Source organism: Komagataella phaffii, chromosome 3, assembly GCF_000027005.1.
Source record: "Komagataella phaffii GS115 chromosome 3, complete sequence".
NCBI lineage: Eukaryota > Fungi > Ascomycota > Pichiomycetes > Pichiales > Pichiaceae > Komagataella > Komagataella phaffii.
Genome location: NC_012965.1, coordinates 839,702 through 858,795, shown reverse-complemented (window position 1 = coordinate 858,795; position 19,094 = coordinate 839,702). Strand labels below are relative to the sequence as shown.

At 42.4% G+C, this 19,094-nt stretch overlaps 7 protein-coding genes across 7 annotated transcripts; 3 read left to right on the top strand and 4 right to left on the bottom strand.

The window, feature by feature from the left end:
• Positions 1 to 856: 856 nt before the first annotated feature.
• PAS_chr3_0440 (Lactate transporter) lies at positions 857 to 2,515 on the bottom strand (the record flags this gene model as incomplete). Its single annotated transcript, XM_002492622.1, has 1 exon — positions 857 to 2,515. One exon carries the CDS (start codon positions 2,513 to 2,515, stop codon positions 857 to 859), a length of 1,659 nt encoding a protein of 552 aa, XP_002492667.1.
• A 902-nt stretch (positions 2,516 to 3,417) lies between these two features.
• PAS_chr3_0438 (uncharacterized protein) lies at positions 3,418 to 5,184 on the bottom strand (the record flags this gene model as incomplete). The annotated part of the gene is made up of 1 exon (XM_002492621.1): positions 3,418 to 5,184. The coding sequence occupies one exon, from the start codon at positions 5,182 to 5,184 to the stop codon at positions 3,418 to 3,420; it is 1,767 nt and encodes a 588-aa protein (XP_002492666.1).
• Positions 5,185 to 6,963: 1,779 nt separating this feature from the next.
• PAS_chr3_0436 (uncharacterized protein) lies at positions 6,964 to 9,609 on the top strand (the record flags this gene model as incomplete). The annotated part of the gene is made up of 1 exon (XM_002492620.1): positions 6,964 to 9,609. The coding sequence occupies one exon, from the start codon at positions 6,964 to 6,966 to the stop codon at positions 9,607 to 9,609; it is 2,646 nt and encodes an 881-aa protein (XP_002492665.1).
• A 72-nt stretch (positions 9,610 to 9,681) lies between these two features.
• On the top strand, positions 9,682 to 10,800 carry PAS_chr3_0435 (Hypothetical protein; the record flags this gene model as incomplete). The annotated part of the gene is made up of 1 exon (XM_002492619.1): positions 9,682 to 10,800. The coding sequence occupies one exon, from the start codon at positions 9,682 to 9,684 to the stop codon at positions 10,798 to 10,800; it is 1,119 nt and encodes a 372-aa protein (XP_002492664.1).
• A 68-nt stretch (positions 10,801 to 10,868) lies between these two features.
• Positions 10,869 to 13,245, bottom strand: PAS_chr3_0434 (Mitochondrial amino acid transporter; the record flags this gene model as incomplete). The annotated part of the gene is made up of 2 exons (XM_002492618.1): positions 10,869 to 12,840; positions 13,115 to 13,245. 2 exons carry the CDS (start codon positions 13,243 to 13,245, stop codon positions 10,869 to 10,871), a joined length of 2,103 nt encoding a protein of 700 aa, XP_002492663.1.
• A 665-nt stretch (positions 13,246 to 13,910) lies between these two features.
• Positions 13,911 to 14,462, top strand: PAS_chr3_0433 (Subunit of the RES complex; the record flags this gene model as incomplete). Its single annotated transcript, XM_002492617.1, has 1 exon — positions 13,911 to 14,462. The coding sequence occupies one exon, from the start codon at positions 13,911 to 13,913 to the stop codon at positions 14,460 to 14,462; it is 552 nt and encodes a 183-aa protein (XP_002492662.1).
• Positions 14,463 to 14,531: 69 nt separating this feature from the next.
• On the bottom strand, positions 14,532 to 18,887 carry PAS_chr3_0432 (Evolutionarily-conserved 5'-3' exonuclease component of cytoplasmic processing (P) bodies; the record flags this gene model as incomplete). Its single annotated transcript, XM_002492616.1, has 1 exon — positions 14,532 to 18,887. The coding sequence occupies one exon, from the start codon at positions 18,885 to 18,887 to the stop codon at positions 14,532 to 14,534; it is 4,356 nt and encodes a 1,451-aa protein (XP_002492661.1).
• Between the last annotated feature and the right edge of the window lie 207 nt (positions 18,888 to 19,094).

Below are 19,094 nucleotides of genomic sequence, written 5' to 3'. Positions count from 1 at the left end.
TTTTTNNGANNATNTTNNACNGTNTCACGNANANATNGGATAACCTCACCGGGGTCTTTAGCACCAAAAACAGAAGATCCAGCAACAATTACGTTTGCCCCAGCATCNGCTGCTACTCCNATGGTNTCCTTTCCAAGACCACCNTCNACCTGAATATCTAAGTTTGGAAATTTGGCCCGCAATGCTTCAACTTTGGGCATCATATCAGCCATAAACTTCTGTCCACCAAACCCTGGCTCAACTGTCATTACCAGAGCCATGTCAAGCTTGTCTGCTAGAGGGTACAAGACATCGACTGATGTTCCGGGCTTGATAGCACATGCAGCTTTCAGTCCATGGCTCTTGATAAGTTCCACTAACTTCACTGGATCCTTAGTTGCTTCGTAGTGAAAAGTGTACTGATCACCACCTGCCTTTGCAACCTCTGGGACCCATTGTTCGGGATTGGCCACCATCATATGGCAGTCAAAGAAGTGTGTCGTCTGTCCATCTTTCTCTCCCCTCGGAACAGCTTTTCTAAGGGACGAGATAATTGGAGGACCCATGGTCAAATTAGGGACGAAATGGCCGTCCATGACGTCAATGTGGACCCAGTCAGCCCGTAGCTTAAACATCTTGTGACATTCACATCCCAAGTTTGAAAAATCTGCCGACAGGATTGAAGGAGCAATAATTGTTTTAACCATGATCTCACACAGTATTCAACTAGTTTTACTTTCCCATCTTCGCATATAGTATATATTTCTTTAACTACGACCCCCCACTCATAGGCTATAGTTTAGCCCATCGCGACAAGCCTGATAAGATAACGAATGTAGAGGTGTAGTATTAGTAATTTCTAAGAAGTACCCTAATCTTACTTATTTCCTTCAAAAGCCTCTACTTTCTCATTGCCTTTCTCAGAAAGGTCCTCATTAGAGACAGCCTCCATTAACTGAACATCTTCGATGAACTCAGTTTCAATTCCTTTTTTGTTGTCCAGATCTTTTTGCTCCCAATCGTCAATGTAATCCTGGAGATCATCAAGATTGGAGGCTCCTCTTCTTTCTGGACCCAGCAACATCACAATAAACAGGAAAGCAAACACAGCTCCCATAAATATAGCCATTACTTTGGCATAGTCATAAACACCCTCTTTCCGCACTCCATTCTCGTCGTAAATGGGGAATCTTTCTCCAATATCGGCCAGGATAGTAGATGATCCAGATGATGCCAGGTTTCCTAGCTGGTAGGTGGTTCCTGTAACAAAAGCTCGGAAATGGGGCGGAGACATCTCAGCAAGATGAACTGGACATACACCCCATCCACCTTGGACAGCAAATTGTAAGAAGAAAGCACCAGCATTGATCCCTGAACCATTTATAAATGCCCAAGGGTAAATGAAAGCTCCACCTACTATACAACAGAGCAAAACTGCAAGACGTCGACCAATGAAGTTGGACATATGACCCCAGAAAATACCTCCGACAATGGCTCCAAGATTTGCCACGACGTTAGTAACTGTAGATCTGTCTTTACCAAATTCATATTGAACTGTTAGAAGAGTAGGGTAAAGATCTTGGGAGGAGTGAGAACTAAAGTTGAATGCGGCCATCATGATAATCATGTAGATAAGCATCAACCAGTAGACTCTCAAGGCGTCTTTTCCCTGTTTGACGAACTGTTGTGAGGCAGTCTGTCCATCGCTAGTTTCCATTCTCAAGTTTTGCTGGGCAATAAATGCATCTGTTTCTGGTAGAACCAGTCTCCATAATATGATAAGCACTGGCGGACCGGCACTAAACCAGAATAACGCTCTCCAACTTTTTGAAGCATTATCAGTGATAGCACGTTGAAACACCACAACCAGAAGGTAACCAAAGGCATATCCTTGTTGGAATATACCACTAACAATTCCCTTGGCTCTTGGAGGACAGTCATCTAATGCTAGAGAGGATGCGTTACCAAACACAGCACCCATAGCAATACCAAATACAGCTCTCACTCCTAAGAATTGTTTATAAGTGTTCACAAATCCCAGTCCAATTTGAAGAACAATGAGAAGAATCATGTTGAAAATAAAAGGCCATTTTCTTCCTTTTCTATCTGCCCACAGACCAAACGAAATAGCACCAACTGACCTTAGCATCAACACCAGAGTTAAACCCCAAGTGACATCTTTGGTGGTGACATTCAGGTCTTTAGCAATATTTGTTACATTAAGAGAAACAGAGAAAAAATCCACAGCATCCCAAGTCCAAGCAGCAAAACCACACATAAAGAAGTTCCAATTTTTGGGTGTCAACTCACGGAGCACCATGAAAGGATTGAAAATGTATCGCTTATCTTTGAAATCTTCAGCTTTTGGCACCAACGTGGAAAGTCTAGTAGCAAAGTAATGTTTTATCGATTTTGCAGACAAGTCTGGCTTTTCCAAAGGAGTAACTGGGTGGTCATGAGGATGTATTCTGTCGTGTTGTTTTTCAATATCAGTCATGACACTCTTGTGAGCAGCAGAATGGATTGAATGCGACATGGCGTTAGACTCTGTCTAGAGGATATGGAAGAAACTACTACATTTATAGCCAGAACAAGTCACGAACAAGAGAACGGTGGACACCGAACTCTTTACAGTCATGCGTGTCAACATTCTGGAGCTGCGGAGATTTTACTATGGGGCATTGTATGAAAGATGGAATTACGGGGTTCGGAGCGATAAAAATGGGGGTGCGCCCGACCTGAAAAATGGCTTGGCATTTATGCAATGTGCGTGCTAGGTCATTCGATATTGAAAACAACAGTAAGAACTGCTAGTTTTTCTTGATTGCTTAAACGATTCAACGAAGACCAAAGTTCTTTCTAGTTTCATTCCGAATCGTGGTCTAGTAAAGTGATGCCTTTCCCATTTTTTGTTGGGAAAATTTCTCCACTTTTCGACTGATCTGCACGACGGTAAACAGGTTGCTTGCAATCGAGCAATAACATGCGTGTTGCTGCAATAGACTCGGAGTCGGGAGAAAAAGATAAAGGAAAGGAGCGGTTGAACCCTGTTCAAGGATTGGTCCATTGGTACCTACCTACAGCGTGGAGAATGCTTCGATATGCCAACATGAATACAAGTCGTAGGTCGTGATACTACCTAAAAATGCTTGCTATACGAAATTTGTGTTTCAGATCGTGTATAAGCTTTTGTGCTTGGCACGATCTAGGCAACGGTTTTGCACCCCATTATTTAGATTTTCCGAATGCCTCATATTCGATACGGAGGATTATCTTAAGGATAAAGCAACACATACCACAAATCTTTCCCCGCAGTCAATTTTCCCCACAAGGAACTCTTCGAGAATGTATGGCAACACACATTGATTACTGTATCTCAGTTCCAGTTAAACACCTATTTGCTCTAAAAAAACCCATAAAAATAAGAAAGATTGATTATCAGTTCTGGTTGTTGTGAAGCCCCTGAAACTGCTGATTTTGATATTGATGCTGCTGTTGTTGTTGTTGTTGTTGTTGTTGTTTGTAAAAGGATAGATATTGGTCAGGTGCTGCCGTTGACGCAAAATACTGTTGGTAAGTAGTAAGCATGGCATTAAGGTTTGCATTCTGATTTAATACGACCGAAATTTTGGACTGAATTCTTCTGCTGTACGGTGTAGACTTGATGAACGGCAACATTGGTTTAACTGTTTGAATTAAACGAAATTTGTATTCGTCATCAGCCACATCTATGGCTGTTTGTACCACATAGTTCCCGTATTGATCCTTGATCAAGGCATTTAAATTCTGGGGTCTCAAGATTTCTTCTAACATGGCATTTTGAGAGGATCTATTGGGAGCATTTTTTAAGCACTTTTCCATAACATTGGAAGAGAACTTTTGGACCGACAACATTGAAATGGAGGGTAAAATCTGATAAACAAGCTTCTCATTGATAGGAAGGTTGTTCATAGATAATAGGTATTGTACTACATAGTTTCCAAATTGATCCTTCATCAAAACAATTGCATTGGCAATGATCTCATCACCCAACTGGACAAGTTGCTGCTGGTTACATTTATTGAGACACTTTTGAAGTACACAGCAACCATGCTTGTGAGTAGAGATACGGACAATATGGAGACATATGGCATCAATGATGAATTGGAAATCTTTATGTGAAAACTTATTGATACATTTCTGCACCACATGATTACCATTAAGATCTTGAATAAGCTCTACCACGTGATTCTTGAGTGAATCACGTACTAAAGAAAACTGGTAGTTAGTTCCGAGGCAATCAATGATTTTTTGAAGAGCTCTGGTACCATGCTGGTTTAGTGCAACAGAAAAAAGATCTGGTGCACTTTGTTCCAGTAACAAATCCTTCTCATGGTTGGTGCAATAGTTGAGAAGTTTTTGAACAAGGTAATTGCCAAACGGGTCTACCATTAGTTCGGAGGCATGAGCACAGATCTGACCAAATATGGTAGGAAAATACATGGTACTGTTCTCGTCTAATTTTCTTTGCAAGAAGCGACAGCCGTACTGGTCCTTGGATAAGCTAACGATCTCATCAGTGAGTGCCTCGAACGGAGTGGAATTGAGCCGCGTAACTAGCTCCTTTTCATGAGACTTTTTTGGATATATAGGAGTAGTTGATGATGACGTAGGATTGAAAGTATCCAAGTTATTGTTGTTTTGTAAACTCAGTGATGCTAAGCTCTTGTCAATGTTAAACGTTACTGCAGGTTGTAATTGCGGAAGAGAGAGGAGCCTGGATCGAGGGTTTGTGTTCGTGACGGAGGGAGCAGCGCCAACACCGGGGTTACCTGCAGTATTTGAAAAGGGGAACACCTGAGCCGGAAACTGAGTGGTGGAGTTGCTTTTGAGCGCTCCATTGTTATTTGTGTTCCAAGGGGAGAAATGCTTGGTACTGTTATTAGCGATCTCAGGTGGTGTTAGTGGCTCACCACCAAATTGGTACGCCGAATCATGGATGGATGTTGAAGTATTTGAGTTAAAAGAGTTTAATGAGTTGAGCGAGTTGATGGAGTTGATGGAGTTCACCGATAGGCTTGGCTGGTGGCGAAACTGTGACTGGAACGACACTGTATTAGCAGTCGATCCGGCTCCTATGGGTGGTATGCCAGGGCTCAGGGCATTTGCAAGGGAGTTCTGACCCTGTGGCGAGCTCCCGCCGACGCTCAGAAGGTTCTTAGTCATGTATGGTTCTTGAATGTCAAAGTGGGAGGACTAATGGTTAGTAAAGATATCTAGGGCTATTCGGGCCAGGGCTGAAACAAGCCAACAAAACCACAGCATAGGCCTGATCCAACTGTTCGGCTCCGGCTGGAAACGAGTCCGGTTGAAAAGGAGCAGACGCCGGAATTGGGCTGATTCTGAGTTTGAGAGACACTTACCATCATCTGGACCGTTGGCAATATATCCTTGCTGTCAGTGGAAGGAGACTACTTGGGAATGGAATGAAAGATGGGATCACAGAAAAGGAACGCAAAGGGAACTGGGAACGAGGGTCGCGAGTGCGGCTGGATGTTGGATGTTGATAGAAGGGGCACAGGAGGAGGAGGACGAGGTGAGGTGGATGAGGTGAAGCGAGGTGAGTGGTCGAAGTAGTCGAAAGAGGTGATTATGGATTGGTGAAAAATGACAGGGCAATAAAAGGTGTCAAGAGAACGTCAATGGATATTCGTTGGCGAAAGGAGGTGACAGATCTGAAGAGCCCCAGCAGTAGTGGTGAATTAGATATGGCTCTCCCAATTTTGCGGAAACAGTTTCGGCCCTAGGATCTAAGCAAGTTTTTCAGGAATGAGTGGACTTTCTAGTGGCTACTTCGTCGTCTAGGAACGTCTAATTACCCCCGTCTGGTTGGCAGTTTTACGGATTCGAGGTTCTAAAAATACATATAACCCCTCTACCACGACATTGCAACCTGCTGGTTTCAGCCGACAAAGGTACGATGAACTCTGGATGATTCTGGAATTCCTAGTTCGTACCTGTCCTCATCTGGGCAATCGCTGTCATCGAGCCGTCTAAAAAATCGTTTGCGTGCAGATTGTTCTTGCGTTATCTGATGCCAATGGCTCAGAGTTGTGTAACCAGCATTTGCACATTCTCCCCTCCAACTAATATTATAAACCTCTACTACATGGCATCATCTATTGGTGGTTATCACTTGCATCCCAACCTCCAGCTCTGGAGTCGTGGAAACGAATGCTAAAAAAGAAATGGATGTTTCCATGACAGCATAAGATTTCGCTGTGTTGTTAACTCACTTGAAACGGATCGCGCCAAGTAAACACCTCTATTATTTGGTTGTTCAATTATGGGGCCCAGGCTGCCAAGTGATTGTTGTGCGATGAGAAGCGTAAACTTTGTTTCGTCATCTGCTCTGCATCCTTAACGTTTTGTTGCAACCATAGCTTATCTTGTAAAGAAAATCAGAAAAGGTAGAAAAAATTTACGGGTGACACGAAAATGGGAATATAATGGGTGGTACACTAGACGTGTTGTTTTTCTCTAGTGTATGAGAAAAAAAAAAAAAATCAAATCTCATCATGCGGCGCGAGAGCAATCCTTTCTAGGTTCCCAATTGGGTACATAATCTGGGGTAATGGATAGTGAACAATGTGACCAAACTGGACACCTTGGGAATGAGACCGGTTCAGTTGAAGCGCTGTTATCTCAGCAGCTATTCTTCTTATCATTGACGTTTAAATCAGTTCTCTGCCGTCAGACCATGCTGAAGTTTACCCTTTTTTGACACAACGCTCACTCCATCTCTCCTTTTTTTTGTGCGCCAATCATTCTTCCAGGTCCTTCCCCACACATCTAGATCACGCACCCACCTTTTTTCGTCGTGCTCCAACCATAACTTTCCCTTAGTATTTCTCTTGTATCCCACCCTAGCAAGTTTTGTCATAACCCCAGACTGAGCTCTAGGACCCGGTGCACTTATATAGTTTCCACCTTTGCTCTGAAGTTATGATTGGAGGCCCCCAAGTTATTTCTGAATCTGAATCAAAGTTGCGATATTTCTGCCAGCATCCCAAATGCGATAAGAACTTCACCAGAAAGGAACATCTGTCGCGTCATGAACTAAATCACAACCCCAAAGTTCTATACAAGTGTCAGCTGCCTGAATGTGGGAAGTCGTTTGTTAGAAATGATCTCTTAAAACGTCATATTCGGCGTCACGAGCTAAGGAGGGACAAATTTCAGCGGAGGAACAATAAGGCCGCTGTCCACTTCAATAATACCCCAATAGTCTTGTCTGGACCAGGCCTGAAAACTTCTCATGAAAACTCTAGCTCAAGCGAAATCGATGCTTTTACAAGGTCTTCCATTGATACATCTGCTCCACTGGAAGCTCGTCCTTCTATTTCAGAGCAGGGCAACATGAAACACGACGATTCGACTCCAAACGGTTCTTCCCAGCCCACCCAAGCTCATGTCACTTCCATTCCACAAAGGTCGACTCTGGTTACTCCGAAAAACGATGGACTTCGAGGTGTTCAAAAATCTACTAGCTCTGGAAACCTTTTGTCTTGGCTTTTTGATGATCTCAGCTCCAATGATAACAATATTGAGCCCGCCATGAGGACAAGGAATGATTTTTCAGACTTCATGTTAAGTGAGGATATGCTTTTTCAGGAAGCTCCTGGAGTTTCAGGAGGCTTTGCACATATAAATGGCGTAGACATGGCTTGGAGTGCCCGTCTACCTCCAATAACTTCTCCGTTGGCAGCTGGTCTTGGAAATGAAACTACCAATGATTCAACAGCACTTGATAACCGTCGGATTAATGCACCCATAGAAAATTCTCCCGCTTCGCCCTCAGATCATATTTCCTCCTTGGTTCTGAATGATTTGCTGAATGTGATACCCAGTCTTAGCCAGCACCCGGACTTCACAGGGCCAAAGATTGATTTCTTTTTATTCAACTATTGGTCTCTTTATCACCCTGCCTTCCCGATTCTTCACAAGCCATCATTTTCCAGTGCCCGCTGTGAATCTCTATTGCTACTTTGTATGCTGATGATTGGTGCCCACGTCATAGCTGCATCGCCCTCGGGCACAGCAGGGTGCCATTTTCTAGACATCTGTGATCCTCGTTCGTTGGCTGACTGTATAGCCGAACCTGTGAGGTGGGCGCTGTTCACATCTCCTGACTTTCACCCTCCAGCAAAGCTATACGTTATTCAGAGTTTATTGCTGTTGGAATGGTATGAAAAAAACTGCTCCACCAGAAGAATCCACGAAAGGGGCCATTTACATCATGGTACAACTATAAACCTACTGCGTCGCACACCGTCACTTGGTGGAAACCCCTTGAAAAGTTCGCAGGAGTTGGAACCTAATGAACCAGAAACCGTGTACTCGCAATGGCTAGAAATGGAGTCCATGAAGAGAGCAACATTGATGTGCTTTTATATGGACGCAGTCGATGCTATTAGTTTTGGCCACCAATTGGTGCTCCATTGTCACCAAATACAGTTAACGATGCCATGTGATGATGCTTTGTGGGAAGCGCCATTACCCGTCAGGAGAATACCCAAATCCATGCCCTTTTTGCTAGCCATGAAAAGCACTCTGAATAGAACGTCATTTAACGCAACACCCTTTGGTCGTAGGATGGTACTAGCTGGTCTATGTGCCATTCTATTTCAAATGCAACAGTTAGATTTGCAATCTGCTATTGGCTTGGAGGAGGGCATGCATCCTATTAAAAACTGGCGAGAGGTCATCATGAGAGCTTTCACCTTTTGGCGTAACGAATTGGGCGAATCAAAAGGGTTAGATTCCAAAGGAAGGCCTTCTCGTATAATTGCTGGGTCTTTGGCGAATAGTTCGTCCACATGCACGAGCCCATACGGCAGTCTCTGCACTAGTTCAATTTTAGAACAACTTGAAGCTGATACTTCTTGCAAACATCCAGTATTCCACATGGCTTATGTGTTTATGTCAATCTCTCACTTTGATTTGACCACATTCGCAGGAGCTCCATGGAGAATGAACGTCAGGCCTAGTGACAGTGATCATGCTGCCGTTAATCGCCGAGTCAAGGATTGGGCTCGTAGTCTGCATGGACGAATTGCTGTAATCCATTGCTATTTAATGCTATTTGAGCTGTTCTTGTCCCCAGAAGATGCACCTTATGAGTATAATCATCCATTTGACCCAAACAGTGATCTCTTTTGTAGATCCAATATTTTGGCACTTTTGACTGTTGTCATCTGGAACTATAATTATGCTGTGGATGGAACTGAGTCCAACATTCTATTTGGATCCTCTGATAAGAAGTTATCAGATATCACACCTGTAGAAAATGGATATGCTTACTTGCGACGAATTCGCAAGGAGCTTTCGCAGCTATCTGGAGTAATGATCCATACAAAAGTCAAACACATCTCTGGCGATGAGTTTTTCAAATTGACCTGTCGATATGCAGATCTTCTGCCCAAAGTTCGAAATAAGCAGAACATGAGTGGTCTTTGCGTCATGGTATCGTCCATGTTAATGCAAAGCAGCTTTGCTCTACCAAAAGAATTAGCCAAATTGCTCAATTTATGTGCTGAACGAAGTTTAGGCTCACCAAGGAATACCGAACTTCATATGTATGACCAATAAATGCTAAGTAAAATGCTATTATTAATAATTCTAATATTACTGCCGTGAGATCTGTCGTTTACAACATCGTTGATGTCGCGCCGCGTGTTGTTATCCCAACGGTGTTTACCAAGGCTTCAGCGTCTTCCTCAACTCTTCACTCAGGCAAGCATCGGTCCAATGTCAGACACAATCCGTTTGGCTAAAGAGATTGATGAAACCTCGAGGAAACAGTCTCTCCTTTTGGGTCAGCTTTTGGACCGTCTAGACGAGAAGGAAGCCAATGAACAGAGATTATTGGCCAAGATCAGAGTATTGGAGTCAAATCATTCTTTGTTACTCTCCAAAATATCAGAATGCCCCTCTTGCTCCGGATTCAACGACCAGAGGTTTTATAGTTCGCAGACACAGGTCTCCATGACCCAAGAATCACAGCTTCAACGCGTTCCATCATCCAAAAGGCCCAAATATCAACCTAGGTCTCCTCTGAAAGAAATAACCAATTTAGAACCAACCCTGAACATGAATGTAAATACTAATAGCTTCGATAGCTCCTCTTCCGGCTCAATTGAGTATGTCGCAGTGGCATCTCCAGAATTGATCACTTCGGACATCGAAGAGATCATATCCGATTCTCAACCGGATGTCACACACGACGACATCTTGACGCATAACACACCTAAAATTAACCCATATATCACACCAATAACTGATTCAAAGATAAAAATCGATCTGAGTACGAACCCAAAGTTTAATAGGGAATGGTTTTTGGAAGATTTCAAACGCAATCCCGCTTCAAAATCCAGCCATACCGACAATTGCATGTGTAATGATTGCTCCAAGCTTTTCCAACTGGCCCCAGTCTCAAACTTGAAAAATGGTATCAAATGGGACAGCAATAGCGCCGAATCTGGAGAAACCCCTTCAAAACGTTCGATCCCAGCAGGTTTCAAAAGAAGGCATGGAAATGGTGGAGATAACACAATTTGGGACGACCCTTGCACACCACCAGGATTCAATAGATCAGAGTTCCCCACCACCCAGGAACTCAAAGAGGATCGTAAAGAATCCAGTAAACGAGTGAAAAGCATAGCATTGTACAGACTGAAGGAAGCGCTTAAAGTCGACGAACATGGAAAGCAGATTGGAAAATTCATCTTCAAGAACAATGAGTTCAATGTCATAGTAAACAATGGGAATTTTCTAACTTGATTGGAGTGATTTTATGAGGGGTTTATATAAAAGGTATAGATTTACAAAAGTCTAATTCTAATCATTAATCATTTCTTTTCGTTAACGTAGTTGAAGTAATTGAAGCTGTTCAGTTTTGGGTTGAGATCGAATGACGTGTTGACGACTTTCCTTGCGTGTTCACTGATAGAATAGTGAACGTCTCGGGCATTATCCAGCTTGGAAATATCTACAGGGGTCAGGGAGTTCAAACTGTTTCCCTTCCCATCTGTGATAGCACCGGCAACTTTACCCAGAGTCTTGGTCTGGTTTGGATCTGGATAGAATGCCGATAATGGAATGTACGTTTGGAACAATTCATATGAGGCCAACGTGAAACCGAACTGAGGAGAAGAACGGAACACTCTTGCTAGACCACCTTTAAATAATGCAGAAAAACCTTCTTCCTTGAGGATCGTCTTGAAGGCGTTGGAAATACCGGTATAATGCATATCGCCGGCCTTGTGTTCAACCTGCAGTCTTGTCTTGATGACATCGCAGGGTGTTGTGAAGTAAGCAGCAGGCATACCAGCAAGTGCACCAGAAACTAATAATTGCCAAGATTCTAAAGAACTGTTCTTTGTGGGGTCTTTGGGGTCAAAGTCAAACAAATGTTTCTTAAGGTTAGCATAGCATGGGAAATAGATAGCAGAAAAAGGTACATCTCTCAGTAAACATGCAGATGCACCTTTGTATAAACCACGAATACCTAATTCCCTAACGATGTCGACTGCAGTTTTTTCGACAACATTTGTACCTTCAGCAAGAGATTGTTTAAGAGCTTCACCTTGAACTTGAAGACGAATCTTGGTGATTTCTAATGGGTTTGTGAAGACAACTTGAGCTGCACCCGCAGAACAACCAGCCAAAATCTCCCATGGCATGGTGATTTCTCCGTTAGCAGATTGCTTCACACCTATACTTCTGACTATATCATTAACTGTAAGTTTGATAGCTTTCTCAGGAGCAACACCGACTAGTTGAGGCAACAGACCGGAGTAAAACCCCCTGAGACCTTCACTTCTGAAAGTTTTCTTAAAACAGTCGAAGTATGAGCTGTATTTGGCATTACCCTTCTGATTTTGCATTCTGGTTTTAACAAGGTCAATGGGGTACACAATGGTAGCTCCAATGGAACCAGCTATCGAGCCTAGCAAGAATGAATATGCAGAGTTTAAGATTGGATACAAAGAGAATCCACCATCTACGGTTTCCTCGGTAGTGACCATGTCATCCGTTAAAATAGCCAAAAGATCACCCTTCAATAAATGATTCTGGTTGGTAGAATTAACAATGAATGTGGTCAGCTGGTAGTAGTAATCCAAAAAGGAATCTGAGACATTGTCCTCAGTGTTGATTGTCTCCTTGAGGGCAGCAATGAAATCTTCCTTGCAAAGGGTGTCCTTGAAGTTGTTGGATGCTCTGAACGTGTAGTAGTTTAGCTTGGGTATAGCCTGGACAAAGTCAAACAGACTAGCGGCCTCGTTGAAGGTTAAACTTTCGGTGCAAAGTCTTCCGATTTGATCGATAGCTGCTGTTGGCAGCCTAGAAGAGTAAATAGAGGATACGATGTTACGGAAGTCCTCGGGGAGTATTTTACCATCATCGGACACAACTCTGTCAAACTGCGACTTGAATTGATCATTCAAGTTGGTAGAAACCAAAGATTTGAACTCATCTTCGGACTTGTCCTTGAAGGACGAGTCCAAATTCTGGAACAACTTATAGGTGATACTACTCTCTTCCTCGTTCAACAGTTTTTCGGAAAACGCTAACCAATTATCCAAAGAAATCTGACCATTGGCGTCCTTGTCCACCAAAAGGTACAATAACCCCAGAGAACTGTTCGGAATCCTCAAAAAGTTGTTGAAATATTGCGAGGCGTAAGACTCATTAGACAGAATATCTATAAATCCGTTGTAGTCCAGTTTGCCCTCCTTTGAATATGAGTCGAAGATCTCAGTCAATGATTGGGTAAGCTCCGGCATTCTTTCTTCTATAGAGCTCAACGCAGAATGAAAACTGGAATCAGAAAATCAATTTAGAGGTTGGGATTGTTTGCTTGAACGAACAAGAAATAGAAGCAAGAAAAAAAAAAAGGGGGAGACAGCTGAAAATAATCTGAAAACTTCCTTGTGTCCTTTTATAACGGCGGTCGACTAAAAATTAATTAACCGACAGGTTTGGGGTTGATTTAAAGTGGAGACCAGGAAAAAATAAAAAGAAAAACCACAACGGAAAAGTAGTGCGATGAGCCAAAGGGCACAATTAATGGGTGAGGGGGGTGAAATATTACAATCCAACAGATCCGGAAGAAGATATTGAGATGAGACAACGGTCAACCAAGGATGGCCAGTAGAAGCCCGAGAAATCAAGGCACTCGTTGAACCCGTCATTGGCTGAATGTTTACAGTGCTCATTCAGCATGCCCTTGCAAAAACCAGTGAGGAATAGCCTCTCTGACCGCGTTCCGAAATTCACCGGCGGTTATATGGAGGTGGCCTCAGGCGGTATGTCCCAGAAGGGTGCATACGGCGCAGATGTTCGTATCAAGGGGGGGGGTTCATGAATATTTCGTGAACCCCGGGAAAGTTAGGGTGTCAAGTTTGTCCCTCGGGGAATTGGATCTTCCTGCTTTAAAGGGTTAATGTGGGGAGCCAACAATGTCGGTATAAAATCAAGTCCCTCATTGATGATGAGATGAAACGGGATATTACTCGTAAGTTAGGATGAGGTAATTGGTTGCTTAATCTATTACCTTCAAACGTAAACGTTATTTGCTAAGATAGGGGTCACGAGATAAGATTTATCTCTTTCTTGTTTTGAAAGTTCCACTGCTCCTGCCCTCTTTTTTTTTTTCTTGATGCCCGCCTCACTTTAAACCCCGATAAACCTCAATTAATTCCTTATCACCTTTAACCAAGGGCAGTCTGATGGAATGATGACTGGGTCTTCAATGAATTTGGCATGTTGTATGAATGAATTCTCCTGTTGATCTGAACGGATAGTATAAGTGATGTTCCCAGTACCATTAGCTTATGTAAGCATTATATATCGTATCGAATGAACCATCGCACCTAGTATCGAAACGAATGTCACTACAGGACTACCTGGATTCCAAATATGGCAAATCCAAGTCCAAGAAAAGGGATAAATCACTGAAGCCGAAACCCAAGTCGTCGATACAAAAACCCACAAAACCTGCAAAACCCGAGAATGCCACTATTTATAGAGACTTATCAGGAAACGTCCTCTCTCATGAGGAAATGCTAGAACAACAGAGACAGAAATCACAGCAAGAAAAACAGAAAGCCAAAGAAGCATCTGAAAAATTACGCAATATGAATCTCCCCGAGGTTACTCAAACGGCCACTAAAAGAGTAGCTCCGCCAAGCTATGTAGATGACCCGTTGCTAGCATTTTCTCCAGATAAAGTCAAGTCGCTGCAAAAAGACCGTTACATCTCACAGACAGGCCGTAAACTATACAAATCTTCTTTCCCGGACAATCGTTTCTCTATAATGCCAGGGTATAGATGGGACGGAATTGATAGGTCTAATGGCTGGGAGCAAAAAGTTTTCAAGACGACTGCTCTAAGGCAGGAGAAGAAAGTTCTTAGTTATACAATGCAGGATGATTATTAGTACCATTAACGCAATACACTAATATTACAACACAATTCTATTCAATCGGAGGGACACCTTCATTCTGATTTACTGTCCTCCTTTGCCTCTACCTCGACCTCTTCCTCTTCTATTTCCTCTGCCTCTACCACGACCTCTTCCTTGGTTTTCATCCCTAGAATGATTTTGAGGGGTAGAATCAGAGTGTTGTTCATTCGCTTGGACTCCATTTACAGGGGTTTCAGGTACCGGATTTGAGAAGCCTCTGACAGGCTGCAACTGAGGTTGAGCGCTCAACACTTGATTGAACACCGTTCCGTAAATTTGCTGGATAGAAGTCCGGGCAAGAGGCTCTTGAGAGCCTTGCGATTCACTACTGTCCTTGTTACCTTTCAGTAAGCGAAGTAATTCATGTTCGTCCTCAGAGTTGTTTGAAGGTTTAGAAGTTGGAACGGTAGCAGTAACCACCGAGGTAGCCTGTACAGATGCAGTAACTGGTGCAGTGTTAGCGGCAGGAACCGGAACAGGTGTCGTAGTGACTGACAGTTCAGCATCTTGTGCCTGTTTGGCCTTACCTGAACCGTTCTGCAACTTCACTGTTTGCTTTTTGGAGTCCTGAGATGTCTTCTTAACTCCAGGCTTACCTTCTTTCTTAGCGGGTTTCCTATCGTGGTAAATCAATTGACGCTTTGTTAAGTTCAATACCAATGAACTATCAACAGTGACACCCCTGGGGGTTGCAAGTCTTCCATCAAAGGTATTACCAGAGAGCAATGGCAAGTCAAACAATACGTTCAAAGTCACTTTCGTACCGACACTTCGAACCCCAATAACTGTACCTTTACTGAAGTTGGGTACCTTACCAGAATCTTCTACGTAGATCACTCTGTCTCCTAGATTAAAAGTCTGCTTGGAAAGAAATTGAGAAGAGTTGCTGATATCCAGAGTAGCCTCACGAGGAACTCCTTTCAAACCCTTTTGGGGAATATGTTCATGTGGTTTTGAAACAAACTTAATCACTTCCTGTTCAATCTTTCCGATACTAACCTTGGTCAAAGACTCAGACTCCAATGTTGCAACAACAAAGCTTTTCTTTTGTTCTTTAACCCAAGCCACAAGTTCATTGACTTTTTCATCCACTTGGCTAGCGGGGACTTGAGGAAACAGTTCTTTGGCTTCAGGAATTGAAGAATCATTTCGGAGAGAAATTATCTTAAAAACAGATGGGAAACGTTTCTGATATTGTTGCAGCAAGTTTACAGCCAAAGCGCTGTATGACCAATGTTTCTCGTTTCTTTTAGTGTATCCCAGAACCTTTAACTTTCTTCCTTCAAACTTCAAATCTAATCCGATGTTAACAGTTTTCTTAGCTCCATTAACTATTCTATAGGAAGAGGTTATTCTGGACAAGGCTAGCGCCGTAATTCCAACGATTTTGGCAACTTTAAAGGAGGGATAATACACATTGGTGTGTGCCTCCCTTTGTGCTTGAATCTCACCATAGTTAAATTCATGCTTAATTGGCTGGTTTACGAATCTGACGGTCATTAAGTCATTTTGGTGGTCAACAACAGTAGCAGGAGTTCCGTAAGCAAAAGCTCCCAAACTTATGAGAGTAGTACCCTTTGGGAATTCTTCTTCTAATGGCACAGGAGGTTTTTCTAATAATCGACGATCCTTGTTAACCACGTCGTCAACAAGCAAATTAATAGGGTATTTCTCAATCTTGTCACTGTATGTCTTCACATAGGCACCCGATCTAGTGCGAATAACACCATTCACTTTCTTTACAAACACAATTCCTTGGATCGCATCGTCATTGTGAGGGGATCTACGAGGCTCAGGTGTTCCTTGCAACTCTTCCTCAGTGTAGTTCACCAGTAAAACACCTTTTCTCTTGAATAGCGTCTCACTGATATAGCGAACGTCACTGGCAAATTCTGAGACTTCAGAGCTTTCCATACGAGTCGTTCGGATAGACTTGTTTCCAGGCTCAAAAACGTTCAAACCGTCAGAAACTGCAACAACTTTGGCCTCTTTCAAATAAGGCCAGTTGACATAGATTGTTTGGCCCAAATTCTGAGCAGCAAACTGCTCTACAGTGAGTCCTTCAAACGGATTCTGTGTACTTAGAATCATCGATTCCGATTTTGTTGGCTGGTTAAAAATATGGCATTCCGCTAACATGAGCTGCGAAGTGAAGGGAATGGTCTTCAAAGTTGGGAATCCAGCCAATAGATTTATACCTTGTTTGGCACCTTTCATAGGTTTAGCATAAGTTGAAGAGTGCAGCTTGTCAAATTCGACCACTATTTCGTAGCAGTGATCCTCAGTGATATCTGGGAATATTGTTGGAATTGGGGAAGAATGAACTTGATTCACTTGAGGATGATAGCTAAACTCGATATTCGTGCCCAAAGAGTTTCTTTGACGTTCTTCAGCATTCAACTTACTATTATACGGTTCCAGTGCCTCTAATAGTCGTTTTTCATCGACAAAGTTGATTTTAACAACAGCCTCCCAAGAGGCAGTCTTTCCATTCTTGTCAATTTCAACCTCATCAGGGTAAAATTCAATAATGGGAGAGTTTGGATCGGTCATCAACGGTCTATAACAAGCAGGAACTAACTGTTTTGATCTTGCAGGAAGGACAGCCATTAATTGTTCAAATGGCTTGAACGGTGTACCTTTGTCAAACTCCAGGCAAGCCTTAATCCCTAATTTGATGTCAGAGATTCTAGGAGCATAGTAATAAGGATAGTACCATTGCCAAGAAGGAACTCCTCGATAATAGTAGAACAAAACCCATTGAAGACCCTGAATATACGACTCCGTCAACTTCAAAATGTCCTCTGTGTCAGAAAGAGTAAATCCAAACTTTTCTTTGTAATATTTGTTTTTCCAGTTGACGAACTTGGTATCATAAATGTTCTTTTGTTCCTCTAAAGTGTTTTCATCTTCAACAAAAATTGAGTTTTCATATTCTTTGATCTTCTTCCTGATATACAAGACACGAGCTTCAAATTCTTCATCAGATTCATTGACATTTATACCATCAATGTCTATCTTAGCATGGTACGTATTCTGAGATTTGCTGTGCACAATAAAGAAACCAACATCAAGTGCAAACTGCTTTATGAAGGGTAACTTGATTTCTTCTTCCATCAATTCGGTGTCCAATTGCAAAGTTGGAATTAAGGAGTCATCATCATGAGCAGAATATATATTGTCTCTTGATGAATAAAACTCGAGAATCCATGGTCTAAGTTTTGAAATTAATTCCTGTTGACGTCTAAGCAACAACTTTCTTCCAGCTCTTTCCCTCTTTCGCTCACCATCTAGGGATATGTTCTCTAGCTGCTTGTTAAACCATTCTACATCCACGTCGACCTGCTCAAAATTTTGAAGCTCAAATTGTGACAAGTGGTCAAGCCACAGACCGAATCGTTCCATATTGATGACACCTCCTTCTTGGAGATATCCATCCGAATCTATCATGGTTTCTTTGATCGTTGCTAAGAGTCTGGGGAAGGCACCTTTGTTGATATGCAAGTCAGGTAAGTTGGGTAAGAAATCATTTCCAATAACATACATGATAAAAATAAAATCGTCCAAGATTCTCTCTAAGTCATAATCAAACTTTATCTGGTCTTCTAAATCTTTGAACTCAAGAGCAAGGTATTCACGTAACAAGGAGAGATGTAGAAGGTAGAATTGCTGTTCTGACACATCTGTTGACGAGGCCTTGGATCCTCTTCCGAACACAACCTCTTCTCTCAAGATGGCAAAATGAGGATCGTGAATGACCAATCCCAACATGATCAAGTCTGCATCCAGCCCGTAAATACAATGTCTCGTATTCGGATCATACCCCTCTTGAGCCTTCAAAAAACGAATATAGTCCATAATTTTGTGCTCTCCTTCTCCGGGGACTTCATGTCCACTGAGAATAACCTGGACTTTCTGCCATTTTGCATCTGAAGAGATTTTCTGGTGGATGAAAAACTTCAAGTTAGTGGTAACCTTGGCCATAAACTCCGTTCCAGGAGTGATACAGTTACTGTCAAAATTCTCGTCTTTGCTAGTAATGAGTCCATTCTTTTGGGCTATCTCTACACTTTTTTCTGCCTCAATGGCCGTCCTGAATCTTCTAGATCGTTGCTGGTTCATCTTTGCTCTAGGAGCAACACCATCAATGGCCATGAAAAACGTCTTTCCAGGTTTGATCAAAGTGAAAAGATGTTCAATGTAAGCAAAAATAGCACTGAACATCTCTTCTTCTTTCATTAAATCAACTGATCCATCGTTACTATGTGTACAATTATGAAGAATTGAGTTCATGTCCAGATACAGGTTATCAAACTCGGCAATTTGGCTGTCTTCTATTGGCTCAGATATCATCGGCCATCTCTCAGAGATGTACCGAAAAAACTTTGGAATACCCATTTTGTAAAGGCAATCAAAGCTTGGTGGAAATATGTAATGAAGCTGAGCGTGTGTTCTGTGAAATGGAAGAAGAGCGAGGGAGTATGTGAGTTACCCGACTTAGTTGGAAGGGACCTCGCGAGCTTGGAAGGATTTTTATGAGGAAAGTTAGAGGGAGTTCATGTAAGCAGTTGCTCCTCCCAAGTCCTTACATCGAAAAATTTAGTG